This window comes from Podarcis vaucheri, assembly GCF_965113315.1.
Source record: "Podarcis vaucheri genome assembly, chromosome: 7".
Classification (NCBI taxonomy): domain Eukaryota; kingdom Metazoa; phylum Chordata; class Lepidosauria; order Squamata; family Lacertidae; genus Podarcis; species Podarcis vaucheri.
The window spans coordinates 27179892-27200496 of record NC_138765.1 but is presented as its reverse complement, the minus strand read 5'-3'; the positions used below and the strand labels follow the sequence as shown (position 1 = coordinate 27200496).

The following is a 20605-nucleotide window of genomic DNA, read 5'->3' as shown; positions in this document are numbered from 1 at the left end:
GGGCTGGGCTAAATATAGGAGCCGAGGATTAAGGGGTGGAAAGATTTCAGGCGGGTGGGTGCGGGGTGGGCTGGATACTGAGGCCGCCTGCAGGTGGCTGGAAGGGCCCGGGGAGCGAGAGGCTTTCTCGGGGACCTTCCAGGCGCCCTTTCCCTCGGGCGTCCCCGGAGATGGGCGCCGCTTTCAGTCTCCTTTGCACCTGCAAAAGTTTGTTGGCGGAGGTACTGGCTTCGCCCGCAAAGAGGTGCGTAAAACTGCCCGCCGAAAAGCCTGTCTGTTTTTGCCCATGGCGCAAAGGTTCCGGGGTGCTGCAGAAGGAAACCACTAACAATGGTTGCCAGTTCGTTTCCGTACTCAATTCATGCTGTGTGTCCCCCCCCCCAAAAAAAAAAAAACCAACTCTGAAAGGCTGCCTTCTTCCCCACAAAACTTTTGGGTGTTGAGATCAGCAGAGGGAGCTCTCTTGGTCGTTTCATTGCCCCCAGAAGTTGGTGTGTGTGAAAGACAGCCGGCGAGAGGGTCTTCTCTGTGGCAGCTCCTAAACTGTGGCACTCCCTCCTCTGCAACTGGGACTTTCATTGCGTTCTTCCTGCTGTGCGCTTTGACACCCGAGATATTGGCCCCCAGTCAACTAAACACTTGCACTAGCAGCAGCCAGTGCAATGAGACTTTCCCCTCAATTCTTCCCCCCACCCCAGCCCAAAATCATCCCGGGAGAATTGCCAGAGCTGTATGTTGTGGGGCAGATGGTATATTGTTGTTGTTGTTTAGTCGTGTCCAACTCTTCGTGACCCCATGGACCAGAGCACGCCAGGCACTTCTGTCTTGCACTGTCTCCCACAGTTTGGTCAAAATATGGTATATTAATTGCATATTAATTGCATTCATACATAACAATTTCAGTATTTGTATAGGAGTTCTTCCAAGTGGGGCAGATTGTTCCATCTGGCAAGCTATAATACTGTACTTTGCACTGAGGGAGCAATCATCATAGTGTGACACTGAATTCCTCCTATTTGTCAGTGTCTTCCCAATTCCTGTGACTGTCATTTGTTTTAAACAATCTTTAATGCTGTATTTCTGAATTGCTAGGAGCTGCTTTGGGACCTTATGTGACGAGAGAGTAGTAAATCAAATGAACCTCAGCCCCATCTGGGGAAACATGCACTGCCCAGGAAAACTTTCAACATTGTCCTTTTGACACTAGGTGAATATCTTTTTTTATTGCCCTACATCAGATGTGGGATATGTTGCTGCACTGCAATTCCCATCAGCTCCAGCAAGCGTGCCCAATGAATGGCCAGGGATGATGGGAGCTGTAGTACAGCAACATCTGGAGGGCCAAAAGTTCTCCACTTTCCAGGAACTTTTAACCTTAAGCAGTTTAGAGGCTTACTGCCAGGTACTCATCCAACTCCCTCCCTCCCCCTCTCTTACCTACTGCTCCTTTGCTACTGCCCATGAGGACTAGGAGGATGGTTGTGGTTTGTTTGTATTTCACTCCAGATCCTTGTGTAAGGAGTTGATATGCAAATATTTGAAATAAAAAAAGCTATGGTGTTGGGAAGCCAACTAGGGCATCAATCACACCAAAGTATTACTAGTAAAAAGAAAAAAATCATCAATCAGAACTTTTATTAGAAACAAAAAAGGAACAAAAAACAGTACATTTTCAGATGGCATATTCAACTTATCTCCCAACAACTTTTTGTCTTTTTTATATATAAAAATGCAGTATTTCAGAGAGCAGCAGACTTGTGGTATCAGCCCCATACCAGACGAGGGTTATGTTGGTCCAAGAAAACAATCACAGATCCAAATACCGGTGTGGTACTTTTAAACTCAGTGCAAACAAATTTTGGAGGGGGTAACCGGGTTGGAAATTTCTGCAACAAAACCAAGATAGGTTCCTGGGAAGACACTCTGAGGGAAGCAATCTAGTTTAGAGGTATATGGCAGGCCTGTGGCGCACTCTCAGGAGGAATGGCTGGAGAGGGCTGCCTCCAGTGTCTGTTGCCAGAGGCCATCACCCCACTCTGCCCACCGATGGGACTGGCCCTGCTTTCATTAGTTTGGGAAATTGGGGGGAAATGAAGCACAGTCCTGCCCCCCTGCTCCGAGTGCTGAACTCAATTTGAGATAGCTTCAAAGTATTAGCTAACATGTAAACTTCTATACCAGGAGCCTCTAAGATGACACCTTATAGGTGCCAGTGTCCCTAGTACCTTCCATGGCACCCACAAAAGGGTGCCACATTGCCTCAAAAAAAACAACAGTGTGAGAGATACTGTTTGCTCTTCCTGTTTCCACTGGCTCAGCCTCTCCCTAGTACAGCAAAGTTATTATGCCATGCCCCCCATGGCAGCCATTTTGTGACCTAAGGCACTTTTTTTAAAAGTTCTAAATGTAGCCCACTGACCCAAAAAGGTTGGCAACCCCTGTACTACATAATAATTACATATTTACAGAGTGATCTTAAAGGGCTGCTGGGCAGCAAGGAATGACTTGGGATAGAGTACAAGGATTGCTATGCCAGTGGCTGGAATCATGAACAAGCCCTTTGTACTGCAATGTTTTGTTGCAGCCCCCTTATATCACCCTCTTTTTTTTGTCTTTGAGACAATTAGAATCCTATCTTTTAAAGAAGTAGAAGATCTGAGATACTTAGGTAGGCATACTTTGTGCCAGAAGTCAGATTCTGTGCGCAGAATACACACATAAATCCAGGTTTGAGAATGAAAATGGGAGTTTCCTGTTTGCCCCATCCAATCACCTCAATGGTTATTCCATTCATGTATTTGGTCAGAAACCCCACAAACTGAAACAGGCCTTAATTGACCTATTAGCCCTTACCATATTCTGTGTCAGTGAGTTCCACAGGACTGTCGGGCACAAGACAACGAAGCAGAAAGACATGAACACAGCAAACTGCATAATGCCCCTTGTCCCCACGTCTTCTTCCTGGAGAATGTATGCTGGGGTTGGCTGAGGGAACAATACTTACTATGCTGGTAGACTTTCTGCCCAATGTACTAGGCTTTACTTAAAAGGAACATAAAAGCCTGCCTTGACTGAGCCAGATAAAAACCAAGCTAGATGGATCGTTTATTATCTGGTAGCAGCTCTCCAGGGTTTAAGATAGGGAATCTTTCCCATCTGTACCTGGAGATGCCAGGGACTGAGACCTCCTTCTGAATGCAAAGCAGATGTTCTCCCCACCAAGCTACTCATCTACAGCTGGTAGCCGAGCAAAAATAATAAATTTAGCTCTGGTTGTTCTTGGTGCTGAAAAAGCAGCTTAAAACAACTTTGCTTGTTTCAATCATCTTACATCTGGGGCCTGGTTTGATTCCGTTTTGGAACCAGCAAAGCTTTCGCTGGCCGATGCCTCCACATTATTCATTCATCCTTTGCAAAGAAATCTGCAGGGTGCTCACTGCGGAAAAGAACCAGCTGTTTAAAGATTGCCCTGAACTTTTCACAGCCTGGGGAAAGGGCCAGAGCATGTATGGTGATATTGCTTCTCTTTAAAACTGGTCAAACCAGACTGGAGCATTTGAAGGCGAGGACGGACGTGGTATTTAAAAGGGCAGTCACAGTGAGTTCTTCACCCATGAGAGCCAAACTGGATTTGCTATTTCCACAGCAGATATACCTATCAGCAAGACAACCCCACAGGTTCAGACATCTACTCATCTTTCTGATGGGCCATCCACCTCTTAAAACGTCTGAAGTGGTACATTCACATTTATTCATTTTTTTAAAAAGTAACATTTTAAAAACAGTTGCAAACGTAATTGTGGGATTTGGGGAGGGATTTCATTGTCGGGGAGAACTGCCAATTTGGCAACTCCCACAGCTGCTTTCCTTTTTGTTCAAAATTTAACCATTCTGCAGACTTGCAGAATTGGTTTTCTCATAGCTTGGCAGGAGAGGATCAAAAACAGGAGAAGGGCACTTCCCAAACTGGCTGAGCTGTTCTAAAAATATTGGGCTGGATCTTATGGCGTACTGCCCTACCAACCTCAGTCTGCTCTCAGCCAGCCCACATTGGCCTGTCCTCTTAACGACAACCAGTCCTGGCTCCCAGCCTCCTCCATAGCCCCTGTACCACTCAGCAGGGAACAGGACAGGGAGAAAACTAGAATTACTTTTCTGCATCTGCCCTTGGCTCTAGGTCCTCCTACTGTTGGCCTCCCTGCCTTCCCAGGGGTGGCTGGTGCCCAAATCCAAACAACAAGAAGTTTGGATTCAGCCTGAAAAGCTTCCAAAGTGTGAGCAGCAGTAGTTTCAAAACATTACAGAACTCAGAGATTCCACAGGAAGTTATCAGGAGCTCCATAATGTAGAAAATCAATTTGTTCTCTGTTGCTCCAAGAGTAGAGCCAAAGGGTGGAAGTCACAAAGAAACAGATTTTGGCTAATAGGAGACATGTCCTAATTGCTAGAACTGTTCGACAGAGGAACAGACGGCCTCATGAGGTGGTGGTCTTTCCTTTGCTGAAGGTATTTGAGCAGAGGTGCAACCAGCTTCTGCCAGGGATGCTGCAGTTGCAAGATTCCTGCAGTGTGCAGACGGTTGGACCTCTAAGCTCCCTTCTGACTTAAAACAGTCTATGATTCTGTAATTTTATGAGTGATAATGGCAGACAGGCTGGTCAATATGGGCCCCAAGACATTTTGCAGCCTGAAGAGCTACAGATGCCCTCACTTCCCCCTAGCGCCCAACACTTTGAAAAGCTTTGCTTTATCAGACATGAGTTCTGCCCTTCATCAATCTTCTTCATTTGGAGGGCAGTGACTTCCATGGGACATGGGGAAGCTGTGGTTGTCCTGGCAGAATGCAGTCCCTGAAAGTTGAATAGCGGAGGCAAGCCCTGGAGTTTGCACACCATTATCCAACTTCTCCAGCAGCGCACACCTGGTGCCTAACAGATATAGCCACACAGAAACCTGTTTTATGCAAAGTCAGACCACTGGCCCATCTTGCTCAGCACGGTTGACACTGATTGGCAGCAGCGCTCCAGGGCTTCGGGCAGGGGCCTTCTTCATCCCCTCCTGGAGATGCCGTCGGGAACTGAACCTGGGACTTTATGCATGAAAAGCAGATGCTCTACCACTGAGCTGCAGCCCTTCCCCCTAAAGGACACTCTCAACTGACTAGGCCAGTTGGGACCAACCAAGGCTCCCAGAATCCTCTGCACACAGCAGATGTGAAGATACTCTGCACTGGATGAAGAGATGCAGAAATGGATCCATGAGGGTAGGGTATTTGACCTCCACTGGGGGAAGGGCAACGTGAATCCTCATGGGTCTGGGACAGGATGTGCAGTAGCTCTGAAGCCCTGCCAAAGGCCTAGCTTGGTTTTCCAAGTCTCCAGCATATATGCATTTGCTGCATGTTTTCAGACTTCTCTTGGAAGCCGGGCTCATCCCTCGTGACTGTCGTAACAGAAGCCGAGATTGCTACGAAAACAAACACTGCACTAGGAGTCTGCATCCCACCCAAGGGTACATTTGGTCTCGAGCGAGAAAATCAAACGGAGGCAGAGATGACTTGGAGATGGAGCCTCCACAGCCAACAAGAAGATACCTCAGTTGCGTGAGGCTGCAAAAAGAAGCCAGAAAAAGTCAACCAAGCAACATCGGCAGAGCTCCCGGTCTTTCTCCTGGTCCTGCTTAACAACAGCAATGAAAACAGTAGGCAAACCAAAGCCAGTGGCTTCTTCCCAAGGATATGATCAAGGAAGTGATTGCGCAGATGGCATCCTATGGAGAAGAGCAGGCTCAAAGGAGATGGGGCGAGTCCGCCTTAGGTCTGCAAAGCAGCTCAGGCAGACTCCTCTCTGCAGCTGGAACGTGAACAAAATGGTCCCATCAGTCTTGCAACGGGTGAACAAAGCTGGAAGGGAAAACTCCCGTTCTTGTGCCATCGCCTTCAATGAAACCAATCTGGGGGGGGGGGACAAGAGGGAGACAGGATCAAAAGGGGTGGGGGAAGGCAGATGAAAGAGAGGCTCTTGCAAATGTACTTTTCATAGCATCTGCTTTATTATCCCCCCCCAAAAAAAAACATTCTTAGGTGCAAATCTGCAACGGACCTTCCGCATGACCGCAATCATTTCATTGTTTTTGAGTGTGACTGCGCTCTTTTTCCTTCTGTATAATTGATGGGATATGCCTGCAACGAGGCTCACTCTTTCGATAGCAGTGGTGACCATGACAACCTCCTAATCTCTACTTAACCAACATGTCCGTAGCAACCATCAGTACTTCCCAGACAAAATTTGAGTAGAGCGACCAGAGTATCTACTGCTGATTATGATGAGCACAAGAAGTTTCTGATGTCTGCTGTGGGGAAATGTCAGGAACAGCATTTCTGGAATACCGGGCACACTTATAAAGATGGATTTCACTAGTGGGAGGGAAAAGGGAAGGGGAGAGGTATGATGTAAGGAGCCTCAACACATCACTCGTAAAGAAGGGAAAGAGCGCAATTGTGCAAGGAAATGATTATAGTGGTGCAGAAGGTCCATTGCAAATACACACCTGTGTTGGAAAAAACATGCCTTTGATAGTACCGTCCTCCTGCCTTCCTTCATTCCCTCCCAAGCTAGAAGGAACAGTGTTCCCCCACTTTGTCCCATGGAGGAAGCAGCAAGCAACACTCACCCAACTTTGATCATCCTCTTCCCGCGTCACCACAATCACTTCACCCTTGGAGAAAGTCAGCTCCCGAGCCTTGTCCCCCTTGCAGTCAACCAAGGCCATGACTCTCTTCGGCCGTCCCTTAGCCTGCAAAAATGAAAAACGGTAGTTGTCAGTTCTACACAACCCTCTTTCCCTTTTACCACTGAGCCACAGCCCTTCCATGGTTCTGTGAAGCCTAAACAGAATTGCAGACAGGCACCTCATTGATGAAAGGGTGCAGAGTCACCCACCCCTAGCCACAGGTTACCCAACCCTGCCGAAAGCCTTGTCACCCATTCTGCAAGCCAGCAGTGGAGAACCTGTGACACCTCCCCCTCCCAGATGTTGTAAGACTACATCATCCTTGATATGCATATTTATTGTGGATTTTTTTGGGGGAGGGGTGGGTTAAGCTTCTTTGAATCTTCACACTTAGCCTTAGGGTTCTTAGCAATCTCTGCTGGGCACCCCTTTACCTTATTTACTCGAATCTAATGCTCACCTTTTTGGCCAAATTACACTGCAAAAATCAAGGTGTGCATTAGATTCGATGGCACATTAGACTTGAGTATTTACTCATGTCTATTTACTTATTTATTTTATTTAGTAAATAAATTTATTTATTTACTAAAGCATGTGTTGCCCACTCTTCAACCAAAAAAGAAAAAGGAAAAAAAGATAGAGAGGAAAGGAAAGCCTCCTGGAGAGGTTTTTCAATATCTGTAATTAGAGAGTTCTTGTCCTAAAGGCTTGCAATTAAGACACAACTCAAGAGGAAAAGGGGTTGGGAGGGAAGAGGGAAAAAGCAAACTCAGGTATTAGGCCTTAGTTACAGATTTCTTCTAACAAGCAGCTGGAATGGAAACAGCTCAAGGAGGAAGAGAAGCCAAAGGTTTCTGGGCTCTCAGCTGATGCAGTCCTGCCTTTCCCTGTGCTATAGCCTGCACATATCACCATAGGAAAGTTCTACGCCTCATCCTGCCTTTGAAGCTCAGAAGAGGTCCATCATTCTTTCCTACCAGCCATACATGCTCTTCGCCTGAAGCCTCTAGGGGCAACCACAACCTCTTTCCACAACAGCCTTTATCATCTGAACTTACTTCTCAATGACTCGATTACTGAAATGGATGCACACTGACTATTGGCCCCAGATACCGAATGCTGACAGTGGTCACCGATGTTGTGTTCAAGAGGAAATCCCAAACCACGTGGAAAACTTGTTTGAACCACAGCATCACCATCTCACAGAACTCACCGGGGCAAACCTTCTTGGCATTGGCACGGGGGGAGGCGTCTGGGCTAGCATCGGAGACTTGCAGGAAGGCAGTTCTTCTGGGCAACCAGAGCTCTGAGGGGAAAGTGGGGTGCCAGGCAGCTTGCCCACCGAGCCACTACTGATCCGCCGATAGGATCGGGTGCTCTCAGAGCTGTAGAGGGAAGAGAAAGTGCATGTAAACAAAGGGTAGCCAAGGAACCTCCTGCATGCCAGGAAAGGGAAGAAGCGCCACAGGCAAAAGTGGGTGGAGCCACAGATGTGACTCTAACCCTTGTACACTCCAGCCAGAAACGCATCTCCCCACCAGGCAAGCAAGAGGCTTCAAGGGCACATTCCAGCCAGGCAAAAGCACTCAAGGGAGGTGCAGATCAAGGCTGGTAAGCGCTGTGGCCCAGTGCGAGTCCTGAACCCCAGGCCCGAGGTTTTCCAGCCTAGCCCTAGAGCAAGGGTAGCAATAGATGCCTGGTGGTCTGCACTCAGTTCAGACCTAAAAATAACATTAGTTTGGTTGAGGCGGGACAGAAGGGAGCAAAGGCTCCACCTGCACTATGCGTTTAAAGCATCATCCTACCACTTTGAACAGCTATGGTTTCCTCCAAAGAATGCTGGGAAGCCAGAGTGCTTTAACAATTGATCCCTCTCTCTGCAGAACTCTTGGAGATGCAGCTCTGGGAGTGGAAGAGGGTGTCTCCTAACAACTCTCAGCAACCTTAACAAACTACATTTCCCAGGATTCTTTGGGAGGAAGCCATGACTGCTTAAACGATACCGTTTTAAAAGTATAGTACAGATGGTGCCAAAATCAGTTTTCCCCTGGCCATTTATGGTAACCATACCTTGGACTAGACCCTTGAAGCCACTGCTAACCTACAAGGTGCTTGGCTTTCAGGCCTTTCCACAACTGACACCTCCTGGTCTCACCTGAACTTGACTGGGTTGGCTTGTCCTTGTTCTGGAGAGGTCCCAGGAGAAGGCTGTAGCACTGTTGCGTGACTGGGGTCCGATCTTCTGCGCAGGGATCCACTTTCCTTTTCGGAGCAGGTTTCCCAGTAGGCTGTGCCTTTGACTTCCACAGAATTGCGGAAGTTCGACGGCTGCCGGGACGTGCCCCCATCTGGCATTCCAGGAACGCTGGAAGTGGACGAGTGCCGCCCCTCAGGGACATCTGGCGACTGAGGCAAGGACTCTGAGGGGTCTAGAAAGAAATGGGAAACGGATTACTTACTGAAGCAGAAACAGAGATCTCAGAGTTACATTGGCTAAGTAAACAGAAGGATGGAGGGTTGTAGTCAATGTTAGCCATACTCAGAGTCATCTATATCCACAGAACTATACCTAGCACCTGTAACTGCAGTTCTCAAGATCCTTCAGGGAAAGCCATGTGTCTTAAATGTATAGTATGGATGTAACTAATGCTAATGGACATGACTAACTTAGGCCCTTTAGTTTGAATGGGTCTATTAGGAGTAAAACCTAGTTGGGTATATCCTGGACACTTTTTTCATACCTGGAAGGAGTGAGCAGTAAATAGAAGGTATCAGGCAATGATTTTAGTGCTTAATGGAGATACTGGATACAAGCTCCCAATGGATGCAGCTGCTTAGGAGTTTGGCGATTACAGGGAGGGCATTACTGACTGCAAAACTGAAGGCAAGAACATCTGCTAGATATGCAAACATCAAAATGTAAGAATCAGAAAGTATGTCTGTACACATAAACTTAACATAATAAATATTTTTGTGAGGGGAAATTATTTAATCACAAGATGGGTTCCATTTTATTCAATTCTCCAGCCAATGTGCCCCAAGAAAATGTCCATGTAGAAGTCTTGGCTATAATCTAAAATATAATGCATACAGACACACATACAGTATGTATAATATACGTAAATATAATACATGGGTTTTACCCACATTCTGAATTTAGATATTGTATAATTTGTGTCTCTCTGTGTGTATACACACTTCATTTTCCAATTGCAACAGACTTGCTCTTTTTCTACTAGGGCTCTGATGCACACCTTTGTGCAAAGCATGTATTCAGCCTTGTCACTGCTTGGTTCTACTTACCCAAAGCACTCTGCCCTGGTTTTGTCTTGGAATTCCCTCTGGTGGGATTTTTGACTGGCAGCGGTGGTGGGGTCTCCTCACTCTTTGAGCTTCGCAGGCCAGGCCGTGAGGGGACCAGGATGGTCTCGTAGGTCTTGTTGCTGATGTCTATACCTGTGCAACTCCACCTGTTTGGAGGGAAGAGGGCAGGCTGGCCTGTGGTCGGAGACGATGAAGACCCAAAAGACCGCTGCAGTGGGCTCACCTATCGGAGAAAGCAGCAAAGCTCTGTTTCAATATCCCTATACCTCTTAGCTCACTGTTCCCCAGCCTAGTGTCTCCCAGACTTCATTGGATTACAACTTCCCTCATCTCTCACCACTGAGTCATACTAGTTGTTGTCTCAAAACATCTGGAGCGCATGACATCAGAAGAAGACTGTACTAGATGCTCATTCCCTTCTTTCACTGCACTCAGGACCAGTTCCTGAAACTAACCCTTCCTCTGAGTCTTAAGGGCCTCTCCATGGCGCAAAAGCACATTCCAATTTGAGGCAGCAAATGGTGTCGAAATTGGTGCACATCTGAAGAGATTTGTGAGACACGAGCAAGAGTGAAGGCCATAGGAGTGAACCAGAAGAGCCCTGGCTAAAGACCCGTCTACTTCAACACTCCACTTTTCACAGCGGCCAACATGATGCCCATTGAGGTTCCCAGCTGGTATCGGAGAAAGACTACCTCAAACCATGAGGTTGCGTGGCTGGAGAGAAAGCAATGGGGTGAGAGAAACGGGCCAGTCTAGGCAGCTGGAGGACTTTGCAATGAAGTTACAGTCAAACTGTGACTGTGGATGCAATGTTTATGAACCTGTTGAAGGCTTCTACCAGCTCCTTCCTTGTACAACCCCAGGCTGGCCATGCAGATCCAGCCCTCAGAACCCAAGAACAGTCCTCCTGGATCAGACCAGAGGCCCATTAGGTCCAGCATCCTGTTCTCACAGTGGCCCACCAGATGTCTATGGGAAGCCCAAAAGTCGGACATGAGTGCAACAGCGACTCTCCACACTTGTGATTCCCAACAACTGGTATTCAGAAACATTCCGTCTTAGACAATGGAGGTAGAACATAGCCTGCCCTCCATGAATGCCTGACCATCTTTTAAAACCCTCACAGCATCTTGTGAGAACAACTTTCATAACCACGTGCCCTCTGGTTTCCCAACCACAGGACATCATTTACCAGGGCAACCAGAGGGCAAGACATCCTTACAGCAGCTTCTGTTCTTTGGTTTGCAGAGAAATACCTTCAGAGGATTTACACTGCATAGGACAGAGTACAAGTTCCATGATCCCTAACCACTGGCCGTGTTGACTGGGGCTGATGGGAGCTGGGCTTCCCACTTCTGAAATAGGACAAACACAGTCAGAGCTCCTAACACACAGCACCTTCTCATCCAGCTCATCTTCACTGTCGTAAGAAAACTCCTGAGGGGTTTCCCAGTCGTAGTCCAAGTGTATCTGGGAAGCCAATTTCCCCGCCTGGGCTTGCTCCAGCTGTAAACAAACAGGACACAGAGACTTCGTCGTCAGTTTACCAATGAGAAATACCCTTCTAGTTCCTGCAAGTGCTGTAGTGCTGCAAAACCTAACACGCTTGAGGACACAATGGGGCTTACCCCCCCCAAGGAATCATGCACTGGAATCCTTCCAAAGGCAACGATGGATCTACTACTAACAGTGCAAACCATATCTACTCAGAAGTAAGTCCCACCAAGCTCAATGGATTCAACAACCAAGGAAATGTGGAGGCCAGAAACCATATTGGCTGTGATTCCCAGAAGACATGCTCCCTACAGGCCTTTTCCATCTGGCCTGGGAAGATGGAACCTTGACTGACTCCAGCTACAAAAGCTGAGGCTGCTGAACGGACTCTTGGGCAGGGGTATTGTTGGGGGGGACATGGTTGCTGTTACTGATTTTTTATATATCTTAATTTTATATCTTATAATTTACGTAGAAATTGCTCAATTTGGTTGCATATTTTTTGATGTTTTATTTATTGTTTGTGATCATTCTTGTTACGTTGTGATTATGTATTTTTTTCCTCCATGTTGCACGCCACCTTGAACTAGGGAAAGGTGGCATACAGATTAAATTAAGTAGGCATGCATGTAAATGTTCTTAGGACTGTAGCCATAGCCAGTCAATTCCAGCTCGCTAACAAGCACTGTTTGCAGGGTCCCCTCTGCCTGGACCTCAAGGACCCTCCGCAAGCCACACCCCTTACCAGTCCTTTGCCACACCCTCCTCAAATGCCTTTGCCTGTCTGGAATGTGGCCGTGGGCAGTGATAATGCCCACGTTTCCTTCATGAAGCTCAAGATGACATATCAGATTGTCTCCTTCCTATTTAACCCCCACAGCAACCCCAAGGGGTTGGCTAGGGCAGCAAATAGTGCCTGCTGTAAAAATCACCTAGCTAGCTTCATGGCTGAATGAGAAATTGAGCTCTGGCGTCTCAGGTCCATCACTCTAACCATCACACCATGTTGGCTCTCAATGCTTCACAGATGACCCCTAGCTTCACCCCCAACCTACCAAGTCTTCACACTCGGCATGCTTGTACCTCCTCGCCACATCCAGAGGTGTTTCGCCAGCTGCATTTACTGAACAGAGAGAGAAAAACAAAGCAAGGCTGTATAAGGTGTGGAGGGGGGAAGAGGGCATACCTCGGGTTACATACACTTTTTGCAATCAAGCAGTGTATAAAGTGTGTGAAATAACCAAACCAAGGCTCATTTTGTGCATGCCTGGAGAGAAGCGTGCTTATGTATTTGCACATCTTAGAGGAAGTCACCTGGGGGCCATATCCTACCTGCATTTGTAGAGGCTTTCCCCTTCAGCAGGAGCTTGATGCAGTTGGGCTGATTATACTGGGCCCCGTAATGCAGGGCTGTGCTCCCATCTGGAGTGGGCCGGTCCAGATTTCCCCTGAACACAGACAAGACAACAAAGGGCAAAATCCAGGTTTTTTTTAAAAAAAGAAACTGAAAACACAAAGCCTAGTTTGTCAGTTCTCATGGCTGTAGGGGAGATCTCCTTAATCTTCCTCATGCCCATCTCTCTCCAGGCTTTTCAGTCACCCCCTTCCTGTCCTTATTTTAGAAAAGAAGTCTGAATTAGCCAGAAATTCAGAGTCTTGGGGTTGTGTGCAACGCAGCATTAAGCAGATAATTCCATCAGCACCAGAAATTCTACTTGTGCAACAGAACAGTCTCTCCCTAAATCTGTTCTAGGGGTTCCTTCCACCCTCCAGAGCAGATTTTGGGGAGGCATATTGTGTGCATGGAATGGAGGTGGAGAGGAGAGGGGAAATCCCCTTGCACTAATGCAAAATTTTAGTTGAATTCCACCTATACGTTTTGCAAATGGGACCTGCATCGACAACAACACACTAAACTTAATGAGGGTATAGAGACCACAGCTCAGAGGCTGCATGCAGAAGGACGCAGGTTCAGTCTGCCTCATCTCCATGTAAAAATGGGCAAGACCTTAGCCTTAAACCCTGCAGAACCATTGCCAGTCAGTGTGGACAATACTGAGCTAGAAGAACTAATGATTTGACTCGCGTAAGGCTGCTTTCTGTGGGATGCGGGTGGCGCTGTGGGTAAAACCTCAGCGCCTAGGACTTGCCAATCGTATGGTCGGCGGTTCGACTCCCTGCAGCGGGGTGAGCTCCCGTCGTTCGGTCCCAGCTCCTGCCCACCTAGCAGTTCGAAAGCACTCTTAAGTGCAAGTAGATAAATAGGTACCGCTTTATAAGCGGGAAGGTAAACGGCGTTTCCGTGTGCTGCGCTGGTGCTGGCTCGCCAGAGCAGTTTCGTCACGCTGGCCACGTGACCCGGAAGTGTCTCCGGACAGCGCTGGCCCCCTCTTAAGCGAGATGGGCGCGCAACCCTAGAGTCGGACACGACTGGCCTGTACGGGCAGGGGTACCTTTACCTTTAAGGCTGCTTTCTATGTTCCTCTAAGTCAGTGTTTCCCAAACGTTTTTGGGCAACGGCACACCTGTTTACCGGAAAAAAATCTCGCGGCACACCACCATTAAAGCCCCGCCCCGTGACGTCAGCGCGCAGCGTCACGCCGGGAGGGACGCACAAAAGTGAACGTTTTTTCCCTTCCCCTTGCCGGGGTGGGAGGAGGCAGCAGAGCGAGGGACTGAGGGACGGCGGCAGCTGAGGCGGCGGCGGCTGTTGTGGTGGTGGCGGCGATAGCGGGCGGAGGAGGAGCCGTCACCGGGAGTTGCTGCTGCTGCTGTTGCTGCTGCTGCCCGGACATGCCGGCCTCCTCCTCCTCCGCTGTCTCGCGCTCCTCCCTTTTGCGCGCGCTGCCCCGCCGCTCGGCACCACCACCGCGGAGCCGCCCCCGGCTCGACGCGGATCCTCGCTGCCGCCTCAGTTGCCGCCCGACTCGCCCGCCTCCCTCCCACGGCACACCAGCCGGTGTCTCACGGCACACTAGTGTGCCGCGGAACACCGGTTGGGAAACACTGCTCTAAGTTCAGGGTTCTTGCCAGCCATTCCTTCCAAACAGGACACTCCATTTCTCTATCCCCACGCCTCTAGTTTTATATTTCTAACATTTCTCACATTCTGTGCCCACTGAGCATGCTCAGTTCTTATCAGGCTATTTGGGAGGGCAGTGTCTAAAGTTTTTGCGTCTAAAGATTTTGTACCTTTGCAAAACTCAAGATTCCCTTAAGCAAGCTTGATAACTCCTCCTTGGTCACGTCTGCACCATACATTAAAAGCACATGGCTCCTGGGAACTGCAGTTCCCTGGCACAAGGGTACAATTCCTGGCACCCTTCATAAACTACAGTTCCCAGGATTCTTTGGCGGTGACCCTGATTTCTCAGTGGCCCCATTTCTATCAGCACCCACCAGCTGTGCCCACTATTAGGCAGAGTGATATCACATCCAACTGAACCTGATTGCACAACTATATGTGCAGATTTCTGCCTTCCCGAATACTTCCTTGTCTATAGGTCGTGGAGAGTTCTCCACGCTGAGCCTTACCCGTTCTGTATAATGAAGTCAACCAGGGGGAGGGAGGTCTTGTTGGCATAGCGCACAGCCAGATGCAAAGCCCGCTCACCTGGTTCCTATGAGAAGGGCAAAGAGGCAATACTTTGCAATCCTTTCTGTGCTAGAGCTCTGCTCTGATAGATCAAGTCAGATGAGGTGGGGGAAGGACAAAAACCAACCAACCACAAGTCAAAGGAAATCCTGTGTAAGCTGCCTGGGTGTTGGCTCTCTGGATCGACATCTACTGTTTGGGCTCCCTGCCTCTACCAACCACTCCTATATCGGGAAGTTTTTAATGTTTGATGTTTTACTATGTTTTATATATGCTGTGGCCGGGACACGGTTGGCACTGTTGGTTAAACCACAGAGCCTAGGACTTGCCGATCAGAAGGTCAGTGATTCAAATCCCCGTGACGGGGTGAGCTCCCGTTGCTCGGTCCCTGCTCCTGCCAACCTAGCAGTTCGAAAGCATGTCAAAGTGCAAGTAGATAAATAGGTACCGCTCTGGCGGGAAGGTAAACGGTGTTTCCGTGCACTGCTCTGGTTTGCCAGAAGCGGCTTAGTCATGCTGGCCACATGACCCGGAAGCTGTATGCCGGCTCCCTCGGCCAATAAAGTTGAGATGAGCGCCGCAACCCCAGAGTTGGCCACAACTGGACCTAATGGTCGGGGGTCCCTTTATCTTTATATATGCTGTAAGCCAGCTGGAGTGGCTGGGGAAACCAGCCACTATAATGTGGCAGGCCATTATTTATGGGGTCTTGTGATGCCGAAATGCTTCCAGCTAGTTAAGTGATGGCTCACACCTCGTTCCAGTGTTTCCCCTGCACACACACTCAGTTTTATTCTGCTCACCTGGCCTTCGGGGCTGGCTAGAGGTTTGGACAGGTCGTGGCCCTCTGCAAAGGCCTGAAGCAAAGCCAGGAGATCCCTGCTCCGGATTGCTTCCCAGAGGCGGCAAGGCTCATCCCTGGCCACTTTGTGAACGTACTTGCGCTCCATGTACTTAGCCATGATGAATTCCTTCCGGGCATTCCTGCATGGAGGGAAGACGGAGAGGTCTCAAACACAGCACCTGTCGTCCAACCCACTGCAATGGAGGAACCCTGCCCACAGCTGTCCCAGGGTGGGCTCGAAGCGCCAACCTTCTGGTTAACAACCAATGCACTCCCCCCCCCCCCGTTTCAGTTTCTACTCACATATCGCTGCTTGAGGAGGGTTTCGGGCTAACGGGGACTGGCAAAGTGGCCTCCATGACTTCATTAAACTTGGCATTGCCAATGCTGACTGCCAGCTGTAAGAACAAGGAAAGGAACCGGTGTTACTGGAGGGAAGACGTAACTCCATGAAGCATCGAGGACATACAGGCTTTGGGTGGGTGGGTGAGGAGAGGTCCTGGGCAAAAATCTCTCCCTGCCGGGCCCCCTCTTCTGTTTTAAGAGGTCTTCCCAGGCTTCCTGACAATGGTTTGGGAGGATCAGTGGTGCTCTGAGAAGCGATGAGAGCGCACCATTAAAAACACTCCCCACAATGCCCCAGGGAAATAGGGCATTGTGGGAAATGGGAACATAGCCTAGACCCAACTGTCTGGCCAGGGGGGTAGAAAATGAAAAGGAGGCCCAGGGCAGGCATCAGAGGAGTGCTGCCTAAGGATGCCATGTGACAATAATAATACTGTAGGTAGAAGAGCTTCCCATAGGTGTCCATTTGACTAATTGGTAAGGCAATCCAAGGCAAAAGGCCTCCCCTCGCCCTTCTCTACTCCGGACAGCAAGTGAAATCTATTTTGTTTAGGGAGCCGTTAGAGGAGGACAGGGATAACAGGATTTAGGAAACTCTTTGCTGCTTAACTTTCTGTATTTGTTGCCTCAGACATTTGGGCAGCACCAGTGATGGGATGATTTGCTCTGGCTACATTTCTAGAATATGTTTATGCATTTTGATTACTTTCTCTTATCCTTTAAAATCTAAACTATGCTAAAAGAAAATGACGGCATTTTAACCCAATATATACTTTAAGTCCTCACAACCACCCTGAAGGTATGAAAAGGCATAGAGTATGAAAAGGAAAGGGGGTCCCTGATTAATTCTCCACAAGGAACCTTTCCTTCCTTATTTTAGGGCCAGGGTGGGGAACATACGTTGGACTACAATTCCCATCACCCCTGACTATTGACTATTCTGGCTGGAGTTGATGGGAGCTGGAGTCCAGCAGCTTTAGGGGGGGCACAGGTTCCCTATTCCTATTTTGGGCTATCAAGCTTCTGCCTTTCCCGGCGGCATCACTTTACAATGTGTTGCTCTTAGGGACACAGCAGCTACTGTCATGCAAGAAGAGATCTAAAGCAGCAGGACTGGGGAAACTATGGCCCTCCAGATGTTGTTGGGACTACAACTCCCATCATCCTTGACCACTGGGCCAGGCTGGCTGGGGATGATGGGAGTTGGGAGTCCAGCAACACCTTTAGGGCCAGAGATCCCCTACCCCTCATCTAAACCAACCCCAAGGGCACTTAGTTGGTTCCTGCTAGATTTAAAATCCGTTTGTAGGCACAAAAATACCTGGTTTTACACCAGATTTAGCTTCCCACTGCTGTGCCGGTGACTTCAGGATGCCAAAGAACTTGATGCCACCATGGAGGAAGCAACTTTGGCAGTGTCGCTACGAAAGAGAGGAGGCGGCAAAACAGAAGTGGGGAAGGGCGCACTCTGTTTCCAACGCACAGCCTTTGTGCTTACCAGCAGTTCAGAAGTGCTGAGTACATCCAGGGTCAAAGACTGGATTCGGGAGTAGTGCACCCCCAACTCACGGTGGATCCCTGAGCACTCGATGCATGTCAGAATGCCAAGGTTGGTGGAGAGCCACGTGGGATCTGAGAGAGAAGCCAAGTACAGAGATGCTACATGAAAAAGGCGTTTTCTCCCCGCCAAGACTCATTCCTTTCCCACCTTGACATGTAAGCAGGTTACAAAAGGACAGTGGGTACAAGTTGTTGGAAGCCCCATGGAAGTGAAGGCAATGGCTGAAAGACTCCCTGGCACAGCCCTCATCCATTTCAATTGGGCTGACATGGAAATATTCCCATTGGACAAATATAGGCAATACGTTTATTAGTACAAAATGGAAGAGAAGTCATTCATTTATGAGGAATATTATGATTATAAAATTGCATCTTTTTTGTGTACAGTAATACTTGTCGATCTATGACAGTAATAAGTACGAACATACTCTAAAAACAAGAATATGTATAATTGTAAGATAAAGTAAGATGTAAAGACATACTTGTGAGTAATAAAGGAAAAACTAATAATAATAAAAAAGGAAATATTCCCATTGGATCAGAAAGCTTAGTGAGACTTGGGCCTTGGATTTTGTAAGAGGTTGCATCAAATCAACTCCTTTTTAAGGCAACCAAATACAGTTGCAGTCAAACAACTTAAGAACTGAACTTCTTAACAAAAATACAAGCTTGACCCACACAGTAAATAAAAACATACAAGTGGCAAACATTTTGTATAGGGGGTCCATTCCTGGCCCCTGCATGTGTTGGTGGAGCACCCATAAGCCCACCACATCCTCTTCTGGGTCCAAAAGGACCCACATGTCAATTGGACGTGTGCAAAACGGTCAACCCCTGTACATAAAGAACAAAATCTTAGGTTCGAGCATGGACGCATGTCCTTGTCTAAAGCTGAGGAGGCTTTGCTGCGAATTTAGTGGCATTAAACGTTACAGATATGTCTGTACCAAACACCAGATATGTAGTAATATCCATATCACTGCTAAAGATTTCTCTAAATATTTTTGCCTAAGTATTTAGTGCAAGTAGATAAATAGGTATCGCTCCGGCAGGAAGGTAAATGGCATTTCCGTGCACTGCTCTGGTTTCGCCAGAAGCGGCTTAGTCATGCTGGCCACATGACCCGGAAAAACTGTCTGCGGACAAACGCCGGCTCCCTCGGCCAGTAAAGCGAGATGAGCGTCGCAACCCCAGAGTCGTCCGCAACTGGACTTAACTGACAGGGGTCCTTTACCTTTACCTTTTTATTTCACAGTTTACAGTATACCATGTAGCGTGCATGACATCCTCTAGCCAGGGGCTACCACATACACAAAAGCAGCAATCTCTGGAGATTTTCTAAAATCTTCCTTCCAGAAAATTACGACTTCAGGGTCTGAAAATGCAGGTGTGCTTTGCAGAGCAAAGGTGGATTTTGCTCAGATAAGCATTCCTCTTCTCCCTGCTGCGATTTTAAGGCGGGGAAAGTACTGGAAAACTCTGGACAAGGCAATGGCATCCACATCCTTTCATGCTGTGTTGCAGCACCCATCCCTGCTGCACCTACCTGGGGCTCCGCAGTCACAGCATTGCCTGTTGCCTGGCATGTTCTTCACCTCGCCAATGATGAGTTTGGTCAGCTCTTGCAGCCCCCCATCTGCCATGCTGCCGGCCGAAGACACGCACCCCCCTGGGTCCCCCTTGAAAGCGTTGCTGAGTGCTTCGTCCTTGCTGTTCTGGAGCACCGACACCCACCTGGTTCGTGGGAAAGAGCAACCATCAGGAAACCATTTAATTCGCAGGCCAGGTGACAAATGCCTTTCGTGACTGCAGTCACTAAGGAAAGGCTTTTTCACATTTAAAGAAATATTTTCATTTCTTTAAACAAGAGTGCATACTTCAGTAACATTCAAGAATAATAATAATAAAAACAATACAGGTGAATACGAATTTAACACGGACACACAAAACATAAAATTTGGGTTGTTTCATTCATGGAAAAAATAATTGTCGGTGTTGGGAGGTAGTAACATTTCAAAACAGATTTGCTTTATAAATATCAGGATATTGCCCTCCAGATCTTATGATACCATTACCTAAAGATGAAAAGTTACTAGGCATTCGAAATAGCAGACCACTGGGGTCACCTATCTCAATATTGTCCACACTGACATCCCACCCGCACTATATATTTAAAGCAGTGGTCCTGCCACTTTCACAGCCTTCCCAAAATGATTCCCAAGAACCGTAGCATGTTAAGGGTGCTGGGAGCTGTTAGGAGACCACTGTTCCCATCAGAGAGCTACAATTCCCAGTGTTTCTTGGGTAGAGGGACGGCCTGTTAAACCACTCTTGAAACCTTAGCTCCGTACGGGGAACAGGGGTCTCCTAACAGCTCTGGGTACCCTTAACGAACTATCATTCCCAGGATACTTTGGGGAAAACTGGCAGGCAGCGGCTCTCCAGGATTTCAGACCAGGATCTGGAAATGACAGGGGTTGAACATGGTATCTTTTTGCACGCAAGGCAGATTCTCTACCACTGAGCAATGGGCCCTTTGGAAGAGAAAAACCCAAACCAAACCAGGGATGTAACAGCAGGAACAGAAGTAAGAACATATTTATTTCCCCCTTAGCAAATGCTTGTTCCCCTCACTAATGCTACAAGCAGTTTTCCCCAACCAGAGGGGCAGGAGGCCTAAGGCAGAGAGAACAAGCAGGAAGGGACTT

General features: G+C 48.1%; 1 protein-coding gene and 1 long non-coding RNA gene across 4 annotated transcripts in view; one reads left to right on the top strand and one right to left on the bottom strand.

Moving 5' to 3' along the window:
* The first annotated feature begins 150 nt into the window (after positions 1–150).
* On the top strand, positions 151–20602 carry LOC309537428. Its single transcript, XR_014221918.1, has 3 exons — positions 151–244; positions 12581–12714; positions 20512–20602. It is a non-coding gene; the product is annotated as an uncharacterized lncRNA (long non-coding RNA).
* The window catches only part of ASAP3 (ArfGAP with SH3 domain, ankyrin repeat and PH domain 3), a 75696-nt gene continuing 56707 nt past the window's right edge, over positions 1617–20605 (bottom strand). For 2 of the 3 annotated variants that reach the window (XM_082231525.1, XM_082231526.1), the window contains exons 14-26: positions 19444–19631; positions 17836–17969; positions 16296–16390; positions 15952–16132; positions 15088–15173; positions 12886–13001; positions 12609–12676; positions 11458–11565; positions 10036–10279; positions 8888–9161; positions 7946–8117; positions 6673–6795; positions 1617–5952 (exon numbers count right to left, since the gene is read on the bottom strand). In XM_082231525.1, the coding sequence (XP_082087651.1) occupies positions 5878–5952; positions 6673–6795; positions 7946–8117; positions 8888–9161; positions 10036–10279; positions 11458–11565; positions 12609–12676; positions 12886–13001; positions 15088–15173; positions 15952–16132; positions 16296–16390; positions 17836–17969; positions 19444–19631 (1864 nt within the window). In that variant the 3' untranslated portion in view covers positions 1617–5877. The remainder of the gene's footprint in view (positions 5953–6672; positions 6796–7945; positions 8118–8887; positions 9162–10035; positions 10280–11457; positions 11566–12608; positions 12677–12885; positions 13002–15087; positions 15174–15951; positions 16133–16295; positions 16391–17835; positions 17970–19443; positions 19632–20605) is intronic. The other variant, XR_014221802.1, reaches the window with a different exon arrangement.